This window comes from Syzygium oleosum, unplaced genomic scaffold (assembly GCF_021117445.2).
Source record: "Syzygium oleosum isolate NSW1041296 unplaced genomic scaffold, Sole_v2.1 Sole_v2.09, whole genome shotgun sequence".
Lineage (NCBI taxonomy): Eukaryota > Viridiplantae > Streptophyta > Magnoliopsida > Myrtales > Myrtaceae > Syzygium > Syzygium oleosum.
This window is the reverse complement of record NW_026607493.1, coordinates 9531641-9551388: the sequence shown is the minus strand read 5'-3', so window position 1 is coordinate 9551388 and position 19748 is coordinate 9531641. Positions and strand designations below refer to the sequence as shown.

At 39.2% G+C, this 19748-nt stretch overlaps 3 protein-coding genes across 3 annotated transcripts; 2 read left to right on the top strand and 1 right to left on the bottom strand.

The window, feature by feature from the left end:
• Nucleotides 1-6162: 6162 nt before the first annotated feature.
• LOC115665394 (profilin-2-like) lies at nt 6163-8444 on the bottom strand. The gene is made up of 4 exons (XM_030587283.2): nt 8249-8444; nt 7728-7865; nt 6527-6661; nt 6163-6431 (listed from the first exon to the last, which is right to left on the bottom strand). The coding sequence occupies exons 1-3, from the start codon at nt 8381-8383 to the stop codon at nt 6527-6529; spliced, it is 408 nt and encodes a 135-aa protein (XP_030443143.1). The 5' UTR covers nt 8384-8444; the 3' UTR covers nt 6163-6431.
• Nucleotides 8445-14910: 6466 nt separating this feature from the next.
• LOC115662269 (plant UBX domain-containing protein 10-like) lies at nt 14911-17241 on the top strand. The gene is made up of 4 exons (XM_030584436.2): nt 14911-15993; nt 16317-16490; nt 16568-16765; nt 16876-17241. Exons 1-4 carry the CDS (start codon nt 15433-15435, stop codon nt 17101-17103), a joined length of 1161 nt encoding a protein of 386 aa, XP_030440296.2. The 5' UTR covers nt 14911-15432; the 3' UTR covers nt 17104-17241.
• A 147-nt stretch (nt 17242-17388) lies between these two features.
• On the top strand, nt 17389-19377 carry LOC115662279 (uncharacterized). The gene is made up of 2 exons (XM_030584446.2): nt 17389-17895; nt 18668-19377. The coding sequence occupies exons 1-2, from the start codon at nt 17636-17638 to the stop codon at nt 19116-19118; spliced, it is 711 nt and encodes a 236-aa protein (XP_030440306.2). The 5' UTR covers nt 17389-17635; the 3' UTR covers nt 19119-19377.
• The last annotated feature ends 371 nt before the right edge of the window (nt 19378-19748 follow it).

Below are 19748 nucleotides of genomic sequence, written 5' to 3'. Positions count from 1 at the left end.
CTTAGCATTAAATTAACAAACTTATTCATATGACGATATAAAAGGGAAAAGGAAAGAAGAAAGAAGTTCAAAAAAGGAATTTTGTTGCCTAGGGTCATTTATGTCTAGATCCAAGTCCAACCTGCAATATGGTCTCAAAGGCTTGGTTAGACCGCTCAATCGTGGAAATAGAGGTTTTTTAGCATTGCTAGAGATGCTGTTTCAAGAAAATCTTTCTTATCTAGGGACGTGATTGTATGCATGATGGTATTCCTTTTTGTGTTTCTAAGCTAAATGCTTTCATACTACTTGTTTACACCAAAAAATAGCCAACTTGTCGACATGGTTCGTTTGTGCCAAAGATCATCAAGGGACACATGACGGAGATTTGAGGTAACGTGGAAGCAAATATCATCAAGTTGCCAACAGAAGGGACACATGTCAGAGACATGTGTCATGTGTATATATTTACACCAAAAAATGACCAATTTTTTGGTATTATTGACAAGACTGGTCACGACTTTATTAAGGAAATTTCAGTTCTATGCTAGCTCGGGAAAATGATCATAACTTCTTCGAGACAGATCGGATTGACCTGATTCCAAAGCCAAAAGAACGAAGACTCATGGATTTACAACTTTTATGTTTTGAGTTTTCTCAGAAAATCACTGTAGAGTTTTCGACATTAAGAGGAAGTCGACGGTTGTGACTGGTTGGAGATGCAGAAAGAAGAAGTAACCGTCAACATAGTGGAATCAAAGCAACCGCCAACGTAGTGGAGTAAAAAGAAAACCGTCAAGGTAGTGGATTCAACGTAACTGTTGGAAACCACTAAGGAGCATACATGCGAGAACAGTTACTTGGAACCATGATTATGAGGAAGTTATCACTTGTGGACAAGATCGCGAGACAGTTATCTTGAAAGCAGAATCATGGCATCACATGGACATGAAGACAAGATTTTCGGAATGGAAGAACATGGGCACAACTGTTGAAAACTGCTAAGGAGCAATTACCACACGACCATTATAAATATCACCGGCCATCTACCGGAGAAAGGACCCTGACAAAAATCAAATAACATGTTATCTTTCAATTATCTTTACTTTCATGTACCGCACTTTATCTTTCCTTAGAGGTAGCTTTCCGATTCACGTCGTTGATTAAATTCCGGCGTGTATCTCTATCCCGAGTGTTGCGTCGTCGATTAAATTTCGGCGTTACATCTTTGTGTACGTGTGCGACTGTATTTTCAAGCTTTGTCGTCGATTAAATTCCGGCACGGTTTGTACATATAGTCCGGTTCGAAGTTCGAAGTAAAAGTTCGCCGTTTTTCCTTGTCTCCCTAGATATTTCCTGTCCGGAGTCGCCACGGAACCCGGTCTCCTCACATTAAAAACCGAAGAACGACTTTCGGTGAATTATATTTCGCCGCGGGAGCATTTTCTGGTGAAACACTACTTTACTAGCTCGTCAAATTTTGTTTTAACGAATATATAAAACGAGCATAAACACAAATTTAAATCATCAAATAACAACTAGCTAAGTGATTAATCATCCGGTTCATGTTTTGGTTTGGGCAGGACAAAGTACGTGTGAAAAATCGCGCTATCCTCCAATGAGACTAATTTGTAAGGCCATGTTCGTCATCATGCAATGGAGACTAATCCGATACACATGGACTGAGCTTTTCCATATATCCGTGGACATCAGTTAGTCCAAGTGAAAGTTGGAATGCCTCCTGTTATTCGAAAAAATCGTACGAATTTTGTGCACGTGAGGTGAATTGAAAATAAGAATTTGTATAAACAATTGTAAAATGTTACACTTCCCGCGTTTTTTTTCTCAACTAATGATAATTTTATTAGACATAAAGAGATCACCGAGCATTTTCCAGATATTAAAAGAAAGAGAAGGCGCGCGCGTGTGTGAAGATAAATAGAGACAAAAGGAGAGAATTTAAAGATTTATGGATGAGCCAAAAGGACAATCCTGCAAGAATTCGTTGTGCCATGCCCAAGATGTCACCTACCAAAATGGCTAATGTAATAACCATAACTACAGGAGTTGCTGTCGGCAAGGTTGTGCTTGGACCTCTGCGTGTCATTTAGTGATGAGCAGTACGAGTCTCTCTTCATACACGCACTTATCATCTCTATGGTTTTCGAATAGGGACTGCAGTCTACAGTGATGTTGCTCTTTCCAATGTATTTTCCTCTCTTTGAAACTTGCAGTGGGAATAATCATGGGCTGCCATGGCTGATCTTTCTCAAAGTACGAGAAGAAAACACATTGCACGGAGAAACATCATTTTCCTCGCTGCTTTCGGGTTTTCGATTCTTTGAATATTGCTGATCAAGTATTCAAATTTGAAAAGAAAAAAAAGAAAATTTTGAATAATGATATAAAGTGTTATCATTTTCTCAAATAAGGGCTTGAAGTGAATTTTATTTCAAATAAAATCATGAACTGACTTATTAATCTCAAAATAAGGGCATAAAGTAGCCAAATCGTCTCAAATAAGGATTTTTGGCCGGTCGGTGACTATTTCGACGTTGAAGAATGGGTATTTTAATTAAAAAAAATTAAATATATATTTTTCCTTTCTTTTTTTCTTTTTCCTTTTATCTTTTTCTCTCTTCCCTCTTGTGGCCATCGCTAGCGTTGGGCAAGGGTTGTCCTCATCGGCGCTACGAGGGTTGCCCTCACTGGCGACGTTCGCTGGCGACCGGCGGAGGAAAGAGGGACAAAAAAAGAAAAGGAGAAGAAAAACATAAAAAGGAAAAAGGTCAAAAAATAAAAATAAATAAATAAATGACGAAAATGCCCTTCAGCCATCAAGGTGAGACCCTTATTTGAGACTAATAAACCACTTCGGGCCCTTATTTGAGATAATGTCTACTTCAGGCACTTATTTGAGAAAACGATAGCACTTCAGGTCCTTGTTTGAGACAAGGTCCACTTCAGGTCCTTATTTGAGAAAACGAAAGCACTTTAGACCCTTATTTGAAATTTTCCCAAGAAAAAATTAAGTTTATCATTTGTCCATTGCATTGCCTTTCTCGTGTCATGCACAATCAATAAATGGCAAATTATAAATTTCTTGATTAGATATAATTAACAAGTGCCCAAAGACATTTGTTAGCAAGATCATTCGAATTTATACACTAGCTTCATTGAGATTGGAAAAGGAAGACTTCGTAATTAGGAGAGAATGACAATTGATTATGTGAAATGTAACTAAAAAACAATTGGGACATTTACTAAGATTTCTCAATTGCAACCTGAATCATTCTTTTGCCGTCTCCTCGACTCTAGAAAAACTCAAACTAAAATCGGTATTTTCTACATCTCATCCATCTTCTGCGCCTCCAATTTTCACCGGATAGTGAAAGAGTAAAATTTGTTAGGTGACTGCTAAATAGTATTCTAATTTATGACGTAGTGAATATTGGGTACTCTCACGATGTAAAATTTTTTGTTCTCCACGAACAATCATAATTATCAATTTCGGAACAAAACCAACATCAAAGATCTACACAAAACTCAAAATGGATAGTTTTTAATTCGCTTATGAAGTATCGAAATATTTTCCTTCCGCGTACCTAATTTTTTTTTTCGGGCATGTCGTGAGACCATGGGTGCATACAATCCTCTTGCAGCTAAAGTATTGGTGCAAGCAAGCTTTGTTCCTACTTTGAGTGTCGAGTAAAATTTTGTTTCATCTCTTTTTTCCGCTACTATCTTGAAGGAATTCCGAGGAGTTTTACTTGCTTTGCTGCATCACCAGTGGAGAATAGGCATTGGTCCATGGGCTTTTTACCACTCGAACCAGCTTGGATCCGCTGGTTTTAATCATGACTTGGGTTTATACTGCAACGCATTTTTACGACATGGTAAAAAGATCACGTATGTCGCTCTTTATTGCAATTAGTTTCATATCATGTACATCCTAACTTACAGCAAGGCATTATTGTAAACGATTTGATCAAGTTGGGCAGCATTCATCACCGTGAATCACGATAACTCCATCTTGTTCTTATTTGGAGGCACGGATCTACGGTTTTGCAGCTTACGACGAAAGAGAGGGACGCAATCACGTAATGAACCAGGGACGCTCATTGCGATTGGGGTCTACCTTGGTGGCACTAAGTATGTGGTGATCGGGAGTGAACCGGGTGCTGTTATTCGGGCAAAGATGGTAACAAGTTAACAAGTTTGTTGCCTCCTTCCTTTTTGTCATAGCAGTATTATTTAAGCTGCTAGGTTTAAATAATTTTTTTTTGTCTTTTGATAGGTAACTTATGTCTTCTCTTATTTGAAATGCATCTACTGTCATAGTTTACCAGGATACAATGTCCAGTAGGAACGTAAATTGACATAAAACTTTTACTTGCAAATCATTTCAGCATTACGAACCGGCCAGCGACGTGGAAGTGGCGCACCATATTTCGTAATTAAGTACACAAATGTCATAAAATTACATTACCGTTGCAACAAAGTGTAAATGAACAGTAAAAAAGACAATAATACCATGTACTAGTGTACCTTAGAAATTTCTAGTTGGGAAAAGGACACTAGAATGCAGTAGCTTTATCACGTTGCTAATCTTGGTTTCAACTTTTTTCTGAATCACTTAAGTGCCGAATCTAAGAAAAAAAATTACTTAAGAAAATTATTGCAACACAACAATTACAACTTTGATTTTAGAACAACATATCGACCGTTATTGAAGTACAAATTGGGATTTAAACTTTATGGGTCGATCGTGAAATTAGGCCATAATCACAGACATGGGATGAGCGAGATTGGCTCTTCTTGCAAATCAGAGGGAGAGAGGATGAAGACAATGCTTTTTTTTTGACAAAAATACCCTAACTTTAAGTTTTTCTTCAAGCACTTCCAAAGCAACTCCACCATCCATCATTCCAAATACTCTTAACTGTAATTTCTTTCCCAAAAACTTGCAAAGCAACTCTACCATCATTCATTTTAAACTAAGGAAGGATAAAACGTAAATACCATAATTGCAAGTTCATCTTCAAAAACTTCCAAAACAACTCTACCATCAATCATTCCAAATATCATAATTTCAAGTTCTTCTTCAAAAAATTTAAAGCAACTCTACCATCAATTATTCCAAATACACTAAATGCAAGTTTTTCAAAAACTTACAAAACAACTCTACCATACATAATTTCAATTACCCTCACTGCAAGTTCTTCTTCAAAAACTTTCAAAGCAGGTCTACCATTGTTTATTTCAAAATGAGAAAAAAAAAAAACAAAAATACCCTAACTGCAGGTTCTTCTTCAGAAACTTTCAAAGCAAATCTACAATCCATTATTCCAAATAGAAAAAATATAAATTTTTCAAAACTTCCAAAGCAACTCTACCATCCACTGTTCTAAATAGAAAAAACTCTCAAAGATTTCCTAAGCAATTTTAGCATAGTTCGTTCCAAAAAGTGAAAAGAAAAAAATCAAAATACCCTAACTGCAAGTTCTTTAAAGAATTCTAACACATCATTGTTCATTCCAAAATGTGAAAAGAAAAAAAATCAAAATACTATATTTGGTGCTACTTCATGTCTTGAAGAATCCTCTCCTCATTTGAAAGAGTGTGGCATAATCTGAGCCACCTCATCGCTCCTAACTTCAAAGAGGTTCTGTGAAAGCGCCCCACCTAGGCGGTAGACCCATGCAAGCGCCCGCCAAACTATAGTTAGAGATGCGGCCTCAATGGTGTTGTTGCTTGCCCTCTCCAAAAATCGCTTGGGATTCCAAGAGACTTTAGGTATTCATCAATGCATTGGTTCAAAATCTCTATTTTCACCACTTAAGGAGAGGAAAAGATTTCCATCTTCTCACCACATTCGCCCTGGACAATCCCAAGGCACAAACAGGCTCTCGAAATGGAACGTATCGATGTTGAAGTGATGAGAAGTCATCTAAATGCAACTCCCAACCACAGAAAATCACTTTTCGGTTCCATATGCAGTAACAACAGCACAGTAAACAAGTAAACCAGGTCAAGAAGGTGAAGAGGAAGGACTGTAGAGCACACAACATTATGAGAAAAGGATTTCTCTTTCTCCTTGAAGGGAATGCACTATGCCCATCAACAATCAATTGCAGATGATCGGATATTGAAACAAAGCTGAGATGAATGAAAGAAAAAAGGTAGAGGAAAGCATTTTCATGATCAGACAGAGACTCATCCATTTGATTACCAGTCACGATAAACCTCTTTGACCTTCACTAGAAGGAATTTCAATCAGCATTTACAGTTCAAGTATTTCGATAAGCTATCAAATAGCTTCTAGGAGCGGAACACCAGCATCCTCGGCAAAAGTTTCATAAAAGAAGTAAAGAAACGGCAAGTGTCTAAGTCCATTTACAAACCAAACAACCTTTCTTGCACTTGAGATTTCCATGGTGTCCAACGAAAACCTGCATCAACTCCAACAATCCCGATCTAATCATGATACTTGCATCAAGAGAATGCAAGATTTCATATAGGAAGGAAGGATGCGATCGTGACGTACCTAAAAACCTCGCTTGATTAAGTCGTCGCCCACCCTCTCAACAATCCCATTGCACCGATTAGAAATCCCGGGGTTTGGATATATGCCAATGACCAAGGCCGCACTTGTCTTCTTGATGGTCACACTTTCACCCGGCTGAAATCAAATAAGAACAACTAAGTGATGGGAGAGAAGCCATCGATTACTAGAAGTACGGGTCCTACAAGAAATTGCAAAATGCAAAATTATTCACACCTCTTGCCGCAAGCTCTTCGAGACAAATTAGTTAAGGAAACTAGCTTTTCAGAGCGAGCACATAAAAGCTGAAGCCGACATGGATTTTATTATATACTTGATGAAGTAAAACCTATAATCACAAGCAGAGCAACTTATGTCCACAGCCATAGCTGACTAACCTTTTCTCTCTCTTTTTTTTACTTTCGATTGACTAGTCATAGAGCCGTTGCATAATCAAGCCGAAACGATCACTGTTAGGATGGTTTAGGAATTCCACTGCAGAAGTTGGTTATTCAACAAAGAGTGTGTCGAGCATATCGACAAGATTCTCAAGAAGTAATAGGAAATGGGGGGAGGTGATAGGAGAACCGTTTACAGCATTGGTTAGAGCACCAACAAGGAAACTTAAAAGAGATAGTGTAGGGAGAGAGTAAGAGCAAGCTTCAGCACTGTGACAAATGTAGCAAGACAATTACTCAGACGGCAATGCAGTCAATTAAACTAAAGCTCTTGAGGCTCATCCTCAAAGAATGGAGTATGACTCAGCAGTTTCCTGTTTAGCCAAAGCATCTTATGCTGTCCGAGACTCTGAATGGAGATAAGCATGTGCTAGGGTCACGTGCTAGGTCGGAGGAAAGAAGCAGTATGTGGAGTTATCCATCCTAAAGATGCGCTGCCAGGCCATCTCAAATTGACCGCCGACCATTACTAGGATTGCTAGGAGGTCTAATAGGATGAGCCATCCATGTTTGTTTTGCATCATAATAACTTAAACCAGATCTCATACGTTCTGTAAATGACATTTCTCCTCTCAGGTATGTTCGAGTGGAACGTTTCTTTCGAAGTTGGGTAGCCGTTTGATCATGGGTGTGGCAGTGGATATCATGTCTCCAGGAAAACCTTTTGGAATAAGAGAATTAAACCTAGCGGCCAAATAAGACTGCTGCATATGACAAAGAGGTGGGGGAGGCGACAATCTTATTACCTTCTTTGCCCGCATAACATCACCTGGTTCAACTCGGGTCACCACGTACTTGGTGCCGCCAAGGTAGAGTCCCATCGTAGTGAGCATCCCGGGTTCATCAAATTCGCGCATGATCGCAATTCTCTCTTCGGTCGTAAGCTGCAGAACAGAAAATCCATGCCCATGTAAAATCACGATCTTGAACACACCGTCCAATATTGCATTTCCCCTGTTTTTTGATCAAATCGCCTACATCCAACTAATAACAGAGAAGTCTATCAGACGAAAGAAGAGCAACCATGATTCGCAAGTGATGAATGCCGTCCAATATTTGCATTTCCCCTGTTTTTGATCAAATCCGATTACAGGAATGCCGCTGTAAGTTACACCGATATTCAATGATCAAACAAAACTAGAACTCTGAACCGAGTTTTATCGTTCGGAGTGACTAATGACCTGATCGAAGACTCTACAGCAACAAGAGAATTCACAACTGGGAAAAAACAGGTTTTAAATTGAAGAAATTGGACGAGAGGATGAACCTGAGGGAAGTTGGCAGTCTGGGCCCAAACTTTCCCGTCATGGCCGATGATAGCAGCGGCTTGATACGTGCCGTCTTCATCCGTGCTCATCTTCTTGAACATCGAGTAATCTTCGTAGTAATCTTCCCACTCCATCTCCGATTCTGTGAAAGAAGAAGAAGAAGAAGACGAAGAATGGAGGGAGAAACAGGGCACGAGCGCTTGCGTTAATAATGGTTTGAATATTCTCTGCTCGCCTTTTTGCTACGGAAAAAGATTTCGAAAACAAAGAAAATAAGTTAAAAAAGGAAAAAAAAAAATCCCGCTTGCGTAAAAATATAACACGCGCAAGTGCGCTTGAATTATTTATTGGCTTCCGTTCCGAAAATTTCTTTCTTTATTATGGAAATTCCACTCGTGTTTATCTCTCAATATCTCTCTCTCCCCTATTATTTATGATCCATGGTTAAAAAAAAAAAAATTTCACGAACGTATATAGCCATATTGGCTACTAAAAGAGTGACTAAAGCTTGTTCCTCTTTAATAAATGGACAAAAACGATAATTTCAGATGCCAACGAAATTATTACGTCCGGTTAATTTATCTATCTCGAGGAGGTCTATTTGTATTTCCTGAAATAACTTAAATCGCATTTTCGCGTCCGTTATCATATGGCTATTCGAACCATCCGTCTCGTGTGATTGATGAACATCTCGTGAGATATGTAGAAAACGCTCGGTTAGCATTCAACCGAATGTGGGGATCGGTGTGTAATGGTGGTTAAATACATATTCATGTGTGTTTAACACAAAATTTAATTTGCAAAAAAAAAACACAAAATTTAATTTGCTGCTCACGATTTGATACACGATAAAAAAGAGGAAAAAATCTACTCATTTCTTGACGATTTCAATCGCGACCGATGCGTTGTTCTAAAATCGGTGATACAATTGTCGCGTTGTAACAATTTTCAAACTTAAGTGATCGTCTTTCCTTTCATCTGGCGCTTAAACGGTCCGGCGAAAGGTGTTGGCACTAAAGTCGGCGTCGTATGAACATTATGACACTTTTATGTTCCGTTCATTTCGCGAAAAATAATTTCCAAAAAAATGTTTTCCGAGTTTTCCGGCTTTCGGTCCACAGAAAATAAACTAGTCAAGGAAAACAATTATTTTTCTCTCGATGGAGAAAAAAACACTTTCATCTATATCCTTCACATTCCTTTTTCTTCTCAATTATTTTTTATTTTTCTTTTCTTTTTTTCTTTTTATTTTGATTTTATTGTAATTTTATCTTTTATCTTTTATTTTATTTTATTTTATTTTATTTTATTTTTTCTTTTATTTTTTTCTCTATTGATCACAAGCCACGGCAACAATCGGCGAGCCTCCACCTCGCGATCTGGCGAGCTCGAGCCTCCACCTTGCTGCCCATTGGTGACGACATGCCGGCAAGGCTCGAGCTCTCCTATGGCCGGTCGTCGGCCTTTACGGTGACCGGCGACCTGCCGAAGAAGAAGGGGAGAAAAAAAAAAGAAAAGAAAGAAAGAAAAAGAAAAAAGATAATTAAAAAATCGATTTTAAAAAGATAAAAATTTATTAAAATCGATTTTCCAAAACGCTCATTTTGGAACAATAAAATCGATTTTCCAAAAACGTCTCATTTTTTGTGTCGAACGAATGAGCTTGTCATTTTTCCCAGTTGGAAATTTTTAAGATACCCAACACATAGTATTAATATCGTCTCTTTTACGGTTCATTTAAACTTAGTTGCAACGGTAATGTAATTTTATGACATTTTTGTACTTAATTACGAAATATGGTGCACCACTCCTTCCAAGGAGCCGTGTCAATTAACGTGCCTACTGGACATCGTGTCCCGGAAAACTATGATAGTAGATGTATTTCAGATTAGAGAAGACATAAGAAACCTATCAAAAGGCCCCAAAAAAAAAAAAAAGAATGTTTATATAAACCTAGCAGCTTAAATAATACTGTTATTGGCAAAAAGGAAGGAGGCAACAAAGTTATTACCATCTTTGCCCGAATAACAGCACCCGGTTCACCACTTATCACCACGTACTTGGTGCCGCCAAGGTAGACTCCGATTGCAATAAGCGTCTCGGGTTCATCAAATCCGCACGTGATTGCATCCCTCTTTTCCGTCGTAAGCTACGGAACCGTAGATCCGTGCCTTCAAATAAGAACAAGAAGGAAGAGTAATTGCAATTCGCGGTGATGAATGCTGCCCAACTTGATCAAATAGCTCACAAGAATGCCCTACTGTAAGTTAGGATGTTCACGATATGACACCTAATTGCAATCAAGAGCGAACTATGCGATCATTTTATCGTATCAATAATATGTGTTACAATATAAAACCCAAATCATGGTTTAAACCAGTGGCTCCAAGCTGGTTCGAGTGGTAAAAAGCCCATGGGCCAATGCCATAATCTCCACCGGCGATGCAGCAAAGCGAGCAACACTTTTCAGAATTGCTTCAAGAAAGACAGTAGAGGAGAAAGAGAGATGAAACAAAATTTTACTCGATTCTCAAAGTAGGAACAGAGCTTGCTTGCACCAATTCTTTAGTTGCAAGAGGATTGTATGTACCCATGGTCTCACGACATGTCGGAAAAAAAAAATTTAGGTACGCAGAAGGAAAATTTTTCGATACTTCATACGCGAATTAAACTATCCATTTTGAGTTTTGTGTGAATCTCCGACGTTTATTTTCTTTCGAAATTGATAATTATGATTGTTTGTGGAGATGTAAGAAGTTTACACCGCAAGACTACCCAATATTCGCTCCGTCGTAAGTTGAATAATATTTAGCAGTCACCTAACAATTTTACTCTTTCACTGTATGGTGAAACTTGGAGGCACAAAAGATGGATAAGACGCAGAAAATACCGATTTTACTTTGAGTTTTTCTAGAGTCGAGGAGACGGCAAAAGAACGATTCGAGTTGCAATTGAGAAATCTTAGTAAATGTCCCATTTGTTTTACCAGTTACTTTTCACATTATCAATTGTCATTCTCTCCTAATTACGAAGTCTTACTTTTTCTGATCTCAATGACGACGGTGTGTATGAATTTGAAGGACCCTGTTAACGAGTACTTTTGCGCACTTGTTGACTATAGTTAATCGATTAATTTGCCATTTATCGATTATGTACAACACGAGAAAGAAAGACAGTGCATTAGATAAAAGATATAAACTTAATTTTTTTTTTTCAAGTTTGGATACTTGATCAGCCATATTCAAAGAATCGAAAACCCGAAAATAGTGAGGAAAATGATGTTTCTCCTTGCATGTGTTTTTTTCTCGTACTTTGAGAAAGATCAGCCATGGCAGCCCATGATTATTCCCACTGCAAGTTTCACAGAGAGGAAAATACATTGGAAAGAGCACCATCACTGTAGACTGCAGTCCCTATTCGAAAACCATAGAGATGATAAGTGCGTGTATGAAGAGAGACTCCTACTGCTCATCACTAAATGACACGCAGAGGTCCAAGCACAACCTTGCCGACAGCAACTCCTGTAGTTATGGTTATTACATTAGCCATTCTGGTAGGTGACATCTCGGGCATGGCACAACGAATTCTTGCAGGATTGTCCTTTTGGCTCATCCATAAATCTTTAAATTCTCTCCTTTTGTCTCTATTTATCGTCACGCGCACACACACCATCTCTTTCTTTTAATATCGGGAAAATGCTCGGTGATCTCTTCATGTCTAAATAAATTATCATTAGTTGAGAAAAAAAAACGTGGGAAGTGTTACATTTTACAATTGTTCATACAAATTCTTATTTTCAATTCACGGCACAAAATTCATACGATTTTTTCGAATTACAGGAAACATTCCAACTTTCGCTTGGATCGATAGATCTCCACGGATATATGGAAAAATTCAGTCCATGTGCATCGGGTTTGTCTCCACCGCATAATGATGAGCATGGCCTTACAAATTAGTCTCGATGGAGGATACCAAAATACAAATAGGAAGATTGATCGCTTAGCTAATCTTTGCTCGATGATTTAAATTTGTATTTATGCTCATTTTATATATTCGTTAAAACAAAATTTGACGAGCTAGTAAAGTAATATGAAAACATTTAGCTTAGAAACACAAAAAGGAATACCATCATTCATACAATCACGTCCCCAGATAAGAAAGATTTTCTTGAAACAGCCACTCTAGCAATGCTAAAGAGCCTCTATTTTTCCCCGATTGAGCGGTCTAAACCAAGCTTTTTGAGACCACATCGCGGGTTGGACTTGGATCTAGACATAAATAATCCTAGACAACAAAATTCTTGTTTTGAACTTCTTTCTTCTTTCCTTTTCCCTTTTATATCGTCATATGAATAAGTTTGCTAATTTAATGCTAAGTGTGCACTTAAGTAATTAATTTGAAAAGAGCTAAAAGTTACCGTTCCTATTTAAAATATTGCTTTTACCAAAAAAAATTATAACATTGATGATTTTTACGGAGCGACTAGGAGAAGCTAGTGAGTAGTGACTTCATCACTTCAATATTATTCTGCGCTATCTGAAAATCTTTTGATAGATGAAGAGAAATTGCTTCGGTAAGACCCTCTTTTTTTGTTTTCCTTTTTAACCAACAAAGCAAAACATATGTGAAACGCCACGATTATGACCGCAAAAAGATGATTATTAGAGATATATTTATGAAATTCTCTATATCTCCCTTGATTCTCCATACCTATCAAAGCTGTGCATATATCTCTTTTGATTGTGCATGTCGCTAATTAATTACAGTTGCCATTATAATATCTTGTCGTATCATATAGTCATAATGAAAGAGCTATAAATACATCCCCTACTCTTCATTATGCAAAATATACAAAAATCACACAATTCTCTCTTTCGAGGAAAAGTGTCAGAAAAGTCTTAAATCTATTGCATTTGTGCCAATTTAAACCTATTGCATTTGTGCCAATTTAATCCTAAACCTTTTGACATATTACCAATTTAGTCTTTCCGGCTAATTTTAGTCAGATATTGCTGACGTGAACGCCAGGCAACCTACATGGCACGGCCGATGCTAACGTGGACAACTTTTTAATAATATTTTTACATTTATTATATATTTTTTCCTTTCCTTTTTTTCTTTCTTTTTCTTTTTTTTTCCTCCCCTCCCTTCTTCCTCTGGCTAATCGCTGGACCTCGGCAACCGGCCAGAGCCTAGGGCCAGAGAGGTTGACCTCGCCGGCCTCTGGCGAGACTCCCCCCTTACCCTCATGGCCATCCGGCGAGGGCAAGTCTCGCTAGTGGTTGCCCTCGTGGCCATTCAATTACTGCATATGGAACTGAAAGTCATTCTCTATTGTTTGAAGTTCTATTTAGATATTCTTTTATCAGTTAAATTTTTTTTAATAAAAATCAATATATTGCATATAAAAATCAATATATTGCATGTCGCAAGTGAACCTCTCGCCGGTTTGTGACTTAAGGATGTTCATAGCAATTGTGGTGAAGAAGATGGAAATCTTTTTTCTCCTTCAAAATATGAAAATCTTCCATACAAAACTTGAGGCGCTCTATGTTTCTACGTGTTTGTGGTTGTCCCGCTAATTACATGATTTCACATGCTTTATCGTAGAGTACATATAGAGCTACTTATCTTCTCATAATCCAAGCATTCAAGATAAGATCCGGCAATCGCGATACGTGGTTATCTCTTACTTTCTATAATCTGATTTACCAAGCTTTCAATGTTCCTTTTGGTGGTATATATATTCTGTTTGATTTCTCCTACCTAAATTACATATACGTATCTTAAATCTCTGATTTCGGCCCCCAATAAAAGGAAAAAAAGGCACAAAAAATCACAAACTATGCCCACTGTAATACATTTACCCTGAACTTTTCTTTGCAACATCAAGAATTCCAAACTATGTCTACTGTGACACATTTATCCTAAACTTTTTCTTGTGACATCGAAAATCCCGAATTTATACTTATGTGACACATTTACCCTCCGTCAATATCTCCTTAGATTATTTTTCAGCCAAAACAACATCGGTTTTATGTCACTTAAGCAACTTGAGTACCATATCGACACTGTTTGCTTTCCGGCGTCCATGTAGGCATATTTTTAACGATTTTTATTGATAGAACTTTGTCGGAGGGTAAATGTGCTACACGGATATAAGTTTTTTTTGGTAAGGAAAAAAAAAATTTGGTAAGGTCACGGATATAAGTTTGAGATTTGTATAACAGAAAAAAAAATTTAGGGTAAATGCGTCATAGCGGGCATGACTTAAGGTTTTTGGTGGCTCCTGTAAAAAAAAAAAAAAAATAGGAAGAAGAAGAAGAAAGAGGAAAAGAAAATGATGTTAGGGTGGGTGATGAATAATAGCAGTGCCATGATCTAGTGGCATTGTTGATGTGACGGTGCAATAATTTGTTCTCTATGGTCTTTTTGGAGGAATCCTCCGAGTGCTATTGCTTTTGCTTTTCTAAAGGTGATGATACCTGATAATGCATTTTGAAGCGACACTTGTGTTGCCCAGGCGTGACTTGCGTTCCTCCAATCTTGGTAACAAGATATCCTTTTTTGCACTTACACTGGTCTTGCCACAAACACTAGCAACTATTGAACGTAGAGCATCTCTTGTTTATCTCAGAATTGAGGAAGTATAAAAAGAGCGTTCCTGAAATCTGGAATGACCAGGAAAGAATATAGCTGGACTTCGAATCTCATTCTCGACTCCAGTCTCGACAATTTAGGTCGGAGAAAGCGGGGTAGTGAGTTGAATCGTGACATGATATTATGGCTGATGTGGTATTCTCTAGTGCAATTTATGTATTATGCCGTGGCAAGGTCATCAGCATTTTTCAAGTAGAAGGAAAGAAGGTAAGATCATTCCCTAGCAATCCTGCACTTGATTCCCACACAAGGAAGGAATCATCTTTTAGAGTTTTGTCGAAGTGAATTGAAAAGGAAGAAGGAGCATCTTCAGCTTTTCTGCACTCTTCTCGCTACTTCACTTTAAAGCGCGCGAATCAGGAATGAGTTCTTTTCTGTCCCTTGTCACTGTCTACATTCATCTCCTCCGTTCAAAAGCTTCCCTGAGAGTTGAACTTGTTACTAAGATCTCTGGACCAATACCATCGGATTACACTTCCACCCCGAGATCTACTTTCCGACACCGTGCGATCATTTAAGAATTATGTCGTCTTCGGTGAGGGAGAGTGCAAGAGGAACAGGAGAGGGGACTTGCAGGGGAATAGTCCGCCGGATGGTCAGTCTACCTCGGGCCATCGTCGGCGAGTTCTCGAGAGCAATGAATCACAGCATGGATTTAATGCGAATCGGCAACAGAAGACACCAACATATCCCCATTAACTACCCACCTCAATATCCACAAGAACCCACAATTCCCCAAGATGAGTGGGCATTCTTGACAGTCTTCGAACAGCAATACGGCTCCATGCATCCCTTCTTCTACGCGTGTCGGCTCACGGAAGCGCTCAAAATTGCAGAAGCCGATCGGAAATTCTTGTTCCTGTACTTGCACGCACCGGATCACCCCTTCACCCCTTCCTTCTGTAGGGAGACCCTGTGCTCGGAGATGGTCGTGCAGTTCCTTGACGAGAATTTCGTTAGCTGGGGAGGACTCACTGACAGTGGAGAGGGCTTGCAAATGGCCATGGCGTTGCGTCCCCAGAGCTTCCCATTCTGCACAGTTATCGCTCCACCTCCCGGCGATAGCATTGCAGTACTACAACAGGTCTCTTAGAACATATTTGTGTTTTTGACTTTCCAAAGATTTAGGTACTTCTACTCTTCCTGATAGTGATGACCATACTCTGGAGCAAACTAATCAATGCAACCGCAAACATGGGGAAAAAAAAAAACTTAAAATGGTCGTCGTTAGTCCTCGAGTCTTAACAGTACCTTCATACAATGATTTGCCATATAGAGGGGCACGATCTCAAATATTACAAAACTATTACACAGACCTAACATATTGAAGTCCTAACTAAAAGTTAGTCCTCTTTTTTTTTCAGCGATAATTGAAAGTTGTTTTTGTGCTTGATTAACAATGGCTAGATAGAAGGTCCGATTTCCCCATCGGAGCTGGTTGACATTCTCCAGAGGACAGTGGAAGAGCAAGGGTCGGCCTTTGGTGGTGCGAGGTTGAAGCAAGAAGAAAAGATAAAAGCTGATCGGCATCTAAGAAAAGAACAAGATGCTGCATATTTTGCTGCTCTAGAGATAGACAAGGTCTGATGTAATTTACTGAGTAGCTTGTAATAAGAAGTGACCATGAACTGAATCTTTTTTCTCTTTCCGCTTTCTAGGAGAAGGAAAGAAGGAAGTCTTCAGGAGGAGCAGGACCCAAGTTTCATAATCTGAAGGAAGTTCCGCGTAAAGAAGATTATGAGAAATTACAGAATTCCAATAAGCAGTACGATAAACCGAAAGAGGCTACGGCCGCGAGCAGACGACTGCAAAACAAGGGAAAAGCTAGTCAAGGAATAGATCAACAGGTGACACAGGTATGGCATGACACACCGATGTTGCAAAAAGAATATCAATACTCACAAGCTTGAACTAGAGATCAGAGTCAAAAAAATGACTCCTGGCCTTTAACTTCCATCTTTTCCAGATATTGATTCGCTTCCCCAATGGCGATAGAAGAGAACACAGCTTCTTGTGCACAGACAAGATCCAATCAATCTACACATACATCGACTCATTAGGCCTCCCGGGCATTGCGAATTACAGACTGGTGTCGAGCTTTCCGAGAAAGACGTACGGTGTCGATCAGATGGGAATGACCCTGAAAGATGCTGGTCTCTATCCTAGAGCAAGCCTCTTCCTTGAGCCCCTTTAAAATTCAGTATCAGTAACATAGTCCGGGTTATTTTACTGACTTATGCGGTGTACCAACACTAGGCTTATTATTCACAGAAACTGTCGTTGAATGATTTCAACTGTTTCACGATCGATATGCATAACATACATTCCTGCACCCGTTCTCTTGATCTCCACAGTCGCATCCTATAGATCTGTGGGCCTGCAGTGACAAGTGAGTCAGCCCAATCAGACCAATGAAATGTTATATCTCACAATTTCCGTATACGGACAATAATCTGAATGATAAAAGTAATATAGCTATAATTACAAAGTCGACAAAATGTCAGTTGTCTAATAAACTACGTTGTCCGTCACCTTGACAGTTGACAAGTTGAGACAGGCCATTTGATTTGTCATCAACTCTATCCTAGGACGACATTCTTCGAGTCTGGATTCATAAAAGACAACAATATATTCCGGGAACATTTTGCTGTGGACTCTGATCTTCGTTATCTCAGACCTGTGTTTTGTCCGATTCGTTATCGTCTTCCTTCATAAACCACACGACCATGAAACCACGTCCTTCAAACTCTCCCGCACCAGAACCCGCTATCGCAAACATGGAGAGACGAGGAATCGCTGCAATCGCATCGCTGCTCAGCCTACTCTCCCTCTTCGCCGCCATGTGCGACTCGATCGAGTCGCCGCAATATACGATCGTCCACGTGGAGTCAGACTTTGAGGTGAGGCTGTACGGGAATTCCTCGTGGATGTCCGCTCAGGCAAGCGACCTCTCCTTTGAGATGGCCACTCTCAACGGCTACCAGAGGTGCCCTTTTTCCTTCTCTTCTCTCATTGATTCGAAAAGTTCTAGTTTTTTCACTTAATTGTGGAAAGTTATAGGGATTGAGATGCCGGAAACTTCTATTATAGCTCAAGGATTGGCCTTTGATTCTTGACAGTGATTGAATCGCGTTGAATGAACTTTGATAGAGCATCGCTAGTGATAAGTTGATTCGATTTCAGTTTACGTTCACTAAGGTGTCTTTTCCAGGAATGCAATCATATGTATTTTTAGTTCCAGAACAAAATAGCCTTCACTAGATGTGACTAATCTGCAGTTGTTGTTTTATGATCTATTGCTTCTGCTTATGTTTTCAATTCTAATGATTGATTTGTGAGCCTAAATATATCCGTTGAGGATGCGCATCTTCATCCTGGATGTGTGCTGAGTGCTCAGTTGTTGGCCCATACTGATTGGTGGGTGGTTCGGCAATTCTTTTACTCGATTATTTCTAAATGAAGATCAACTCTGCTGCTACTGCATAAAGCAGTGTACTTGCCATGTCCAGGAAAGTCTGCATAAAATTGCATCATTGGTTTTTTTCTATGAAACTTCCTGTCTGGGGTCTTTGTTTTGCTCAACGAGTTAGAATAGATTTGACCTTCGGCTGAACATTGCATATTATGCTTGTACTTCAAAGATGAGTTCTTTCACGTTGTCAATCTTCAATATCCATGTCGTGTGGCCTTGTAAGATTGAAATGTCATTGGTTGCTACAATTTTGTAGATATATAAATTCCCTTCTTTCTTCTTACAGGTTGTTTGAGTACACCCAAGGTGCCAATTTGAATTGCTCTAGGTTGGCAATGACATTACCTGTCTTGACGAGCATCGTTCCGGGGGCAGGACCCCTCCACTCGTCAGCCTATGTCGTACGTTTCTACTTGCCCACGAAATTCCAATCGACCCCACCAACCCCGCTTCCCGAGCTGAAGCTAGAACCATATGATTGGAGCAGCCACTATGTTGCCGTCAGGAAGTTCCCTGGATTCGCACTGGACGACATCGTTGTCAAAGAAGCAAGAAAACTCGCTCTCAGCGTAAGCAGATCTACATGGGCAAATATTACTTCCAAAAGCGACTATGCATACTCGATTGCACAGTATAGCACCCCGTTCCAGATCATCGGGCGAGTGAACGAAGTCTGGGTGGATGTTGAAGTAGCTGGAGTGAATGGACATAAGTTAGGCGGTGTAGCTTCATCCTGAACTTATATGCTTATTTGAGTGGTAAATGAATCATGTCTGTCATTGCTGATAATGTTGCCTGAGGGTTAAGTAGATAAAAGACAAGAAGTATGCTCTTATTATAACAGTAATTATGGACATAGTGTGCAAGTTGTCTCTAAAAAAAAGTACTTTACGTTTCATGCTGCCTTGTGTCCGTGTATATTCACAGGTCAGCGGGGATTGTAGTACTCTATATAGGTTCATATGATGAGTAAAGTTCGGGTTGTTGTTTGTGCTCTCTTTTTTCTCACAGATGTAGTAGCACAATGAACTTGCCAACTTGGTGAACGTAAAGAAACGAATGATCAGTGAGATGAGTAATGTAAGACTCGTGTTGAACGGAATTAGGGAAGAAGTGGTTCCAAATCTGAAGAGCTAATGCCTGGAAAGGTTTGTAGATATATCAACAAAGATTCGATCTCCGTTCGCAGCGTTGGTGACATTCTCAGAATGACTCGTCTTGCTCCAATCACGGAGAGGCCACGGGATACCTCACAACGACACGAAATGCTCCATTGCCAAACTCATGTACCCATAAGACAGCTAGTTAGCAATGTTGACTAGAAAAGTGACATTTCGGAAGTAACCACGGACATGAGTTGGTCAGAA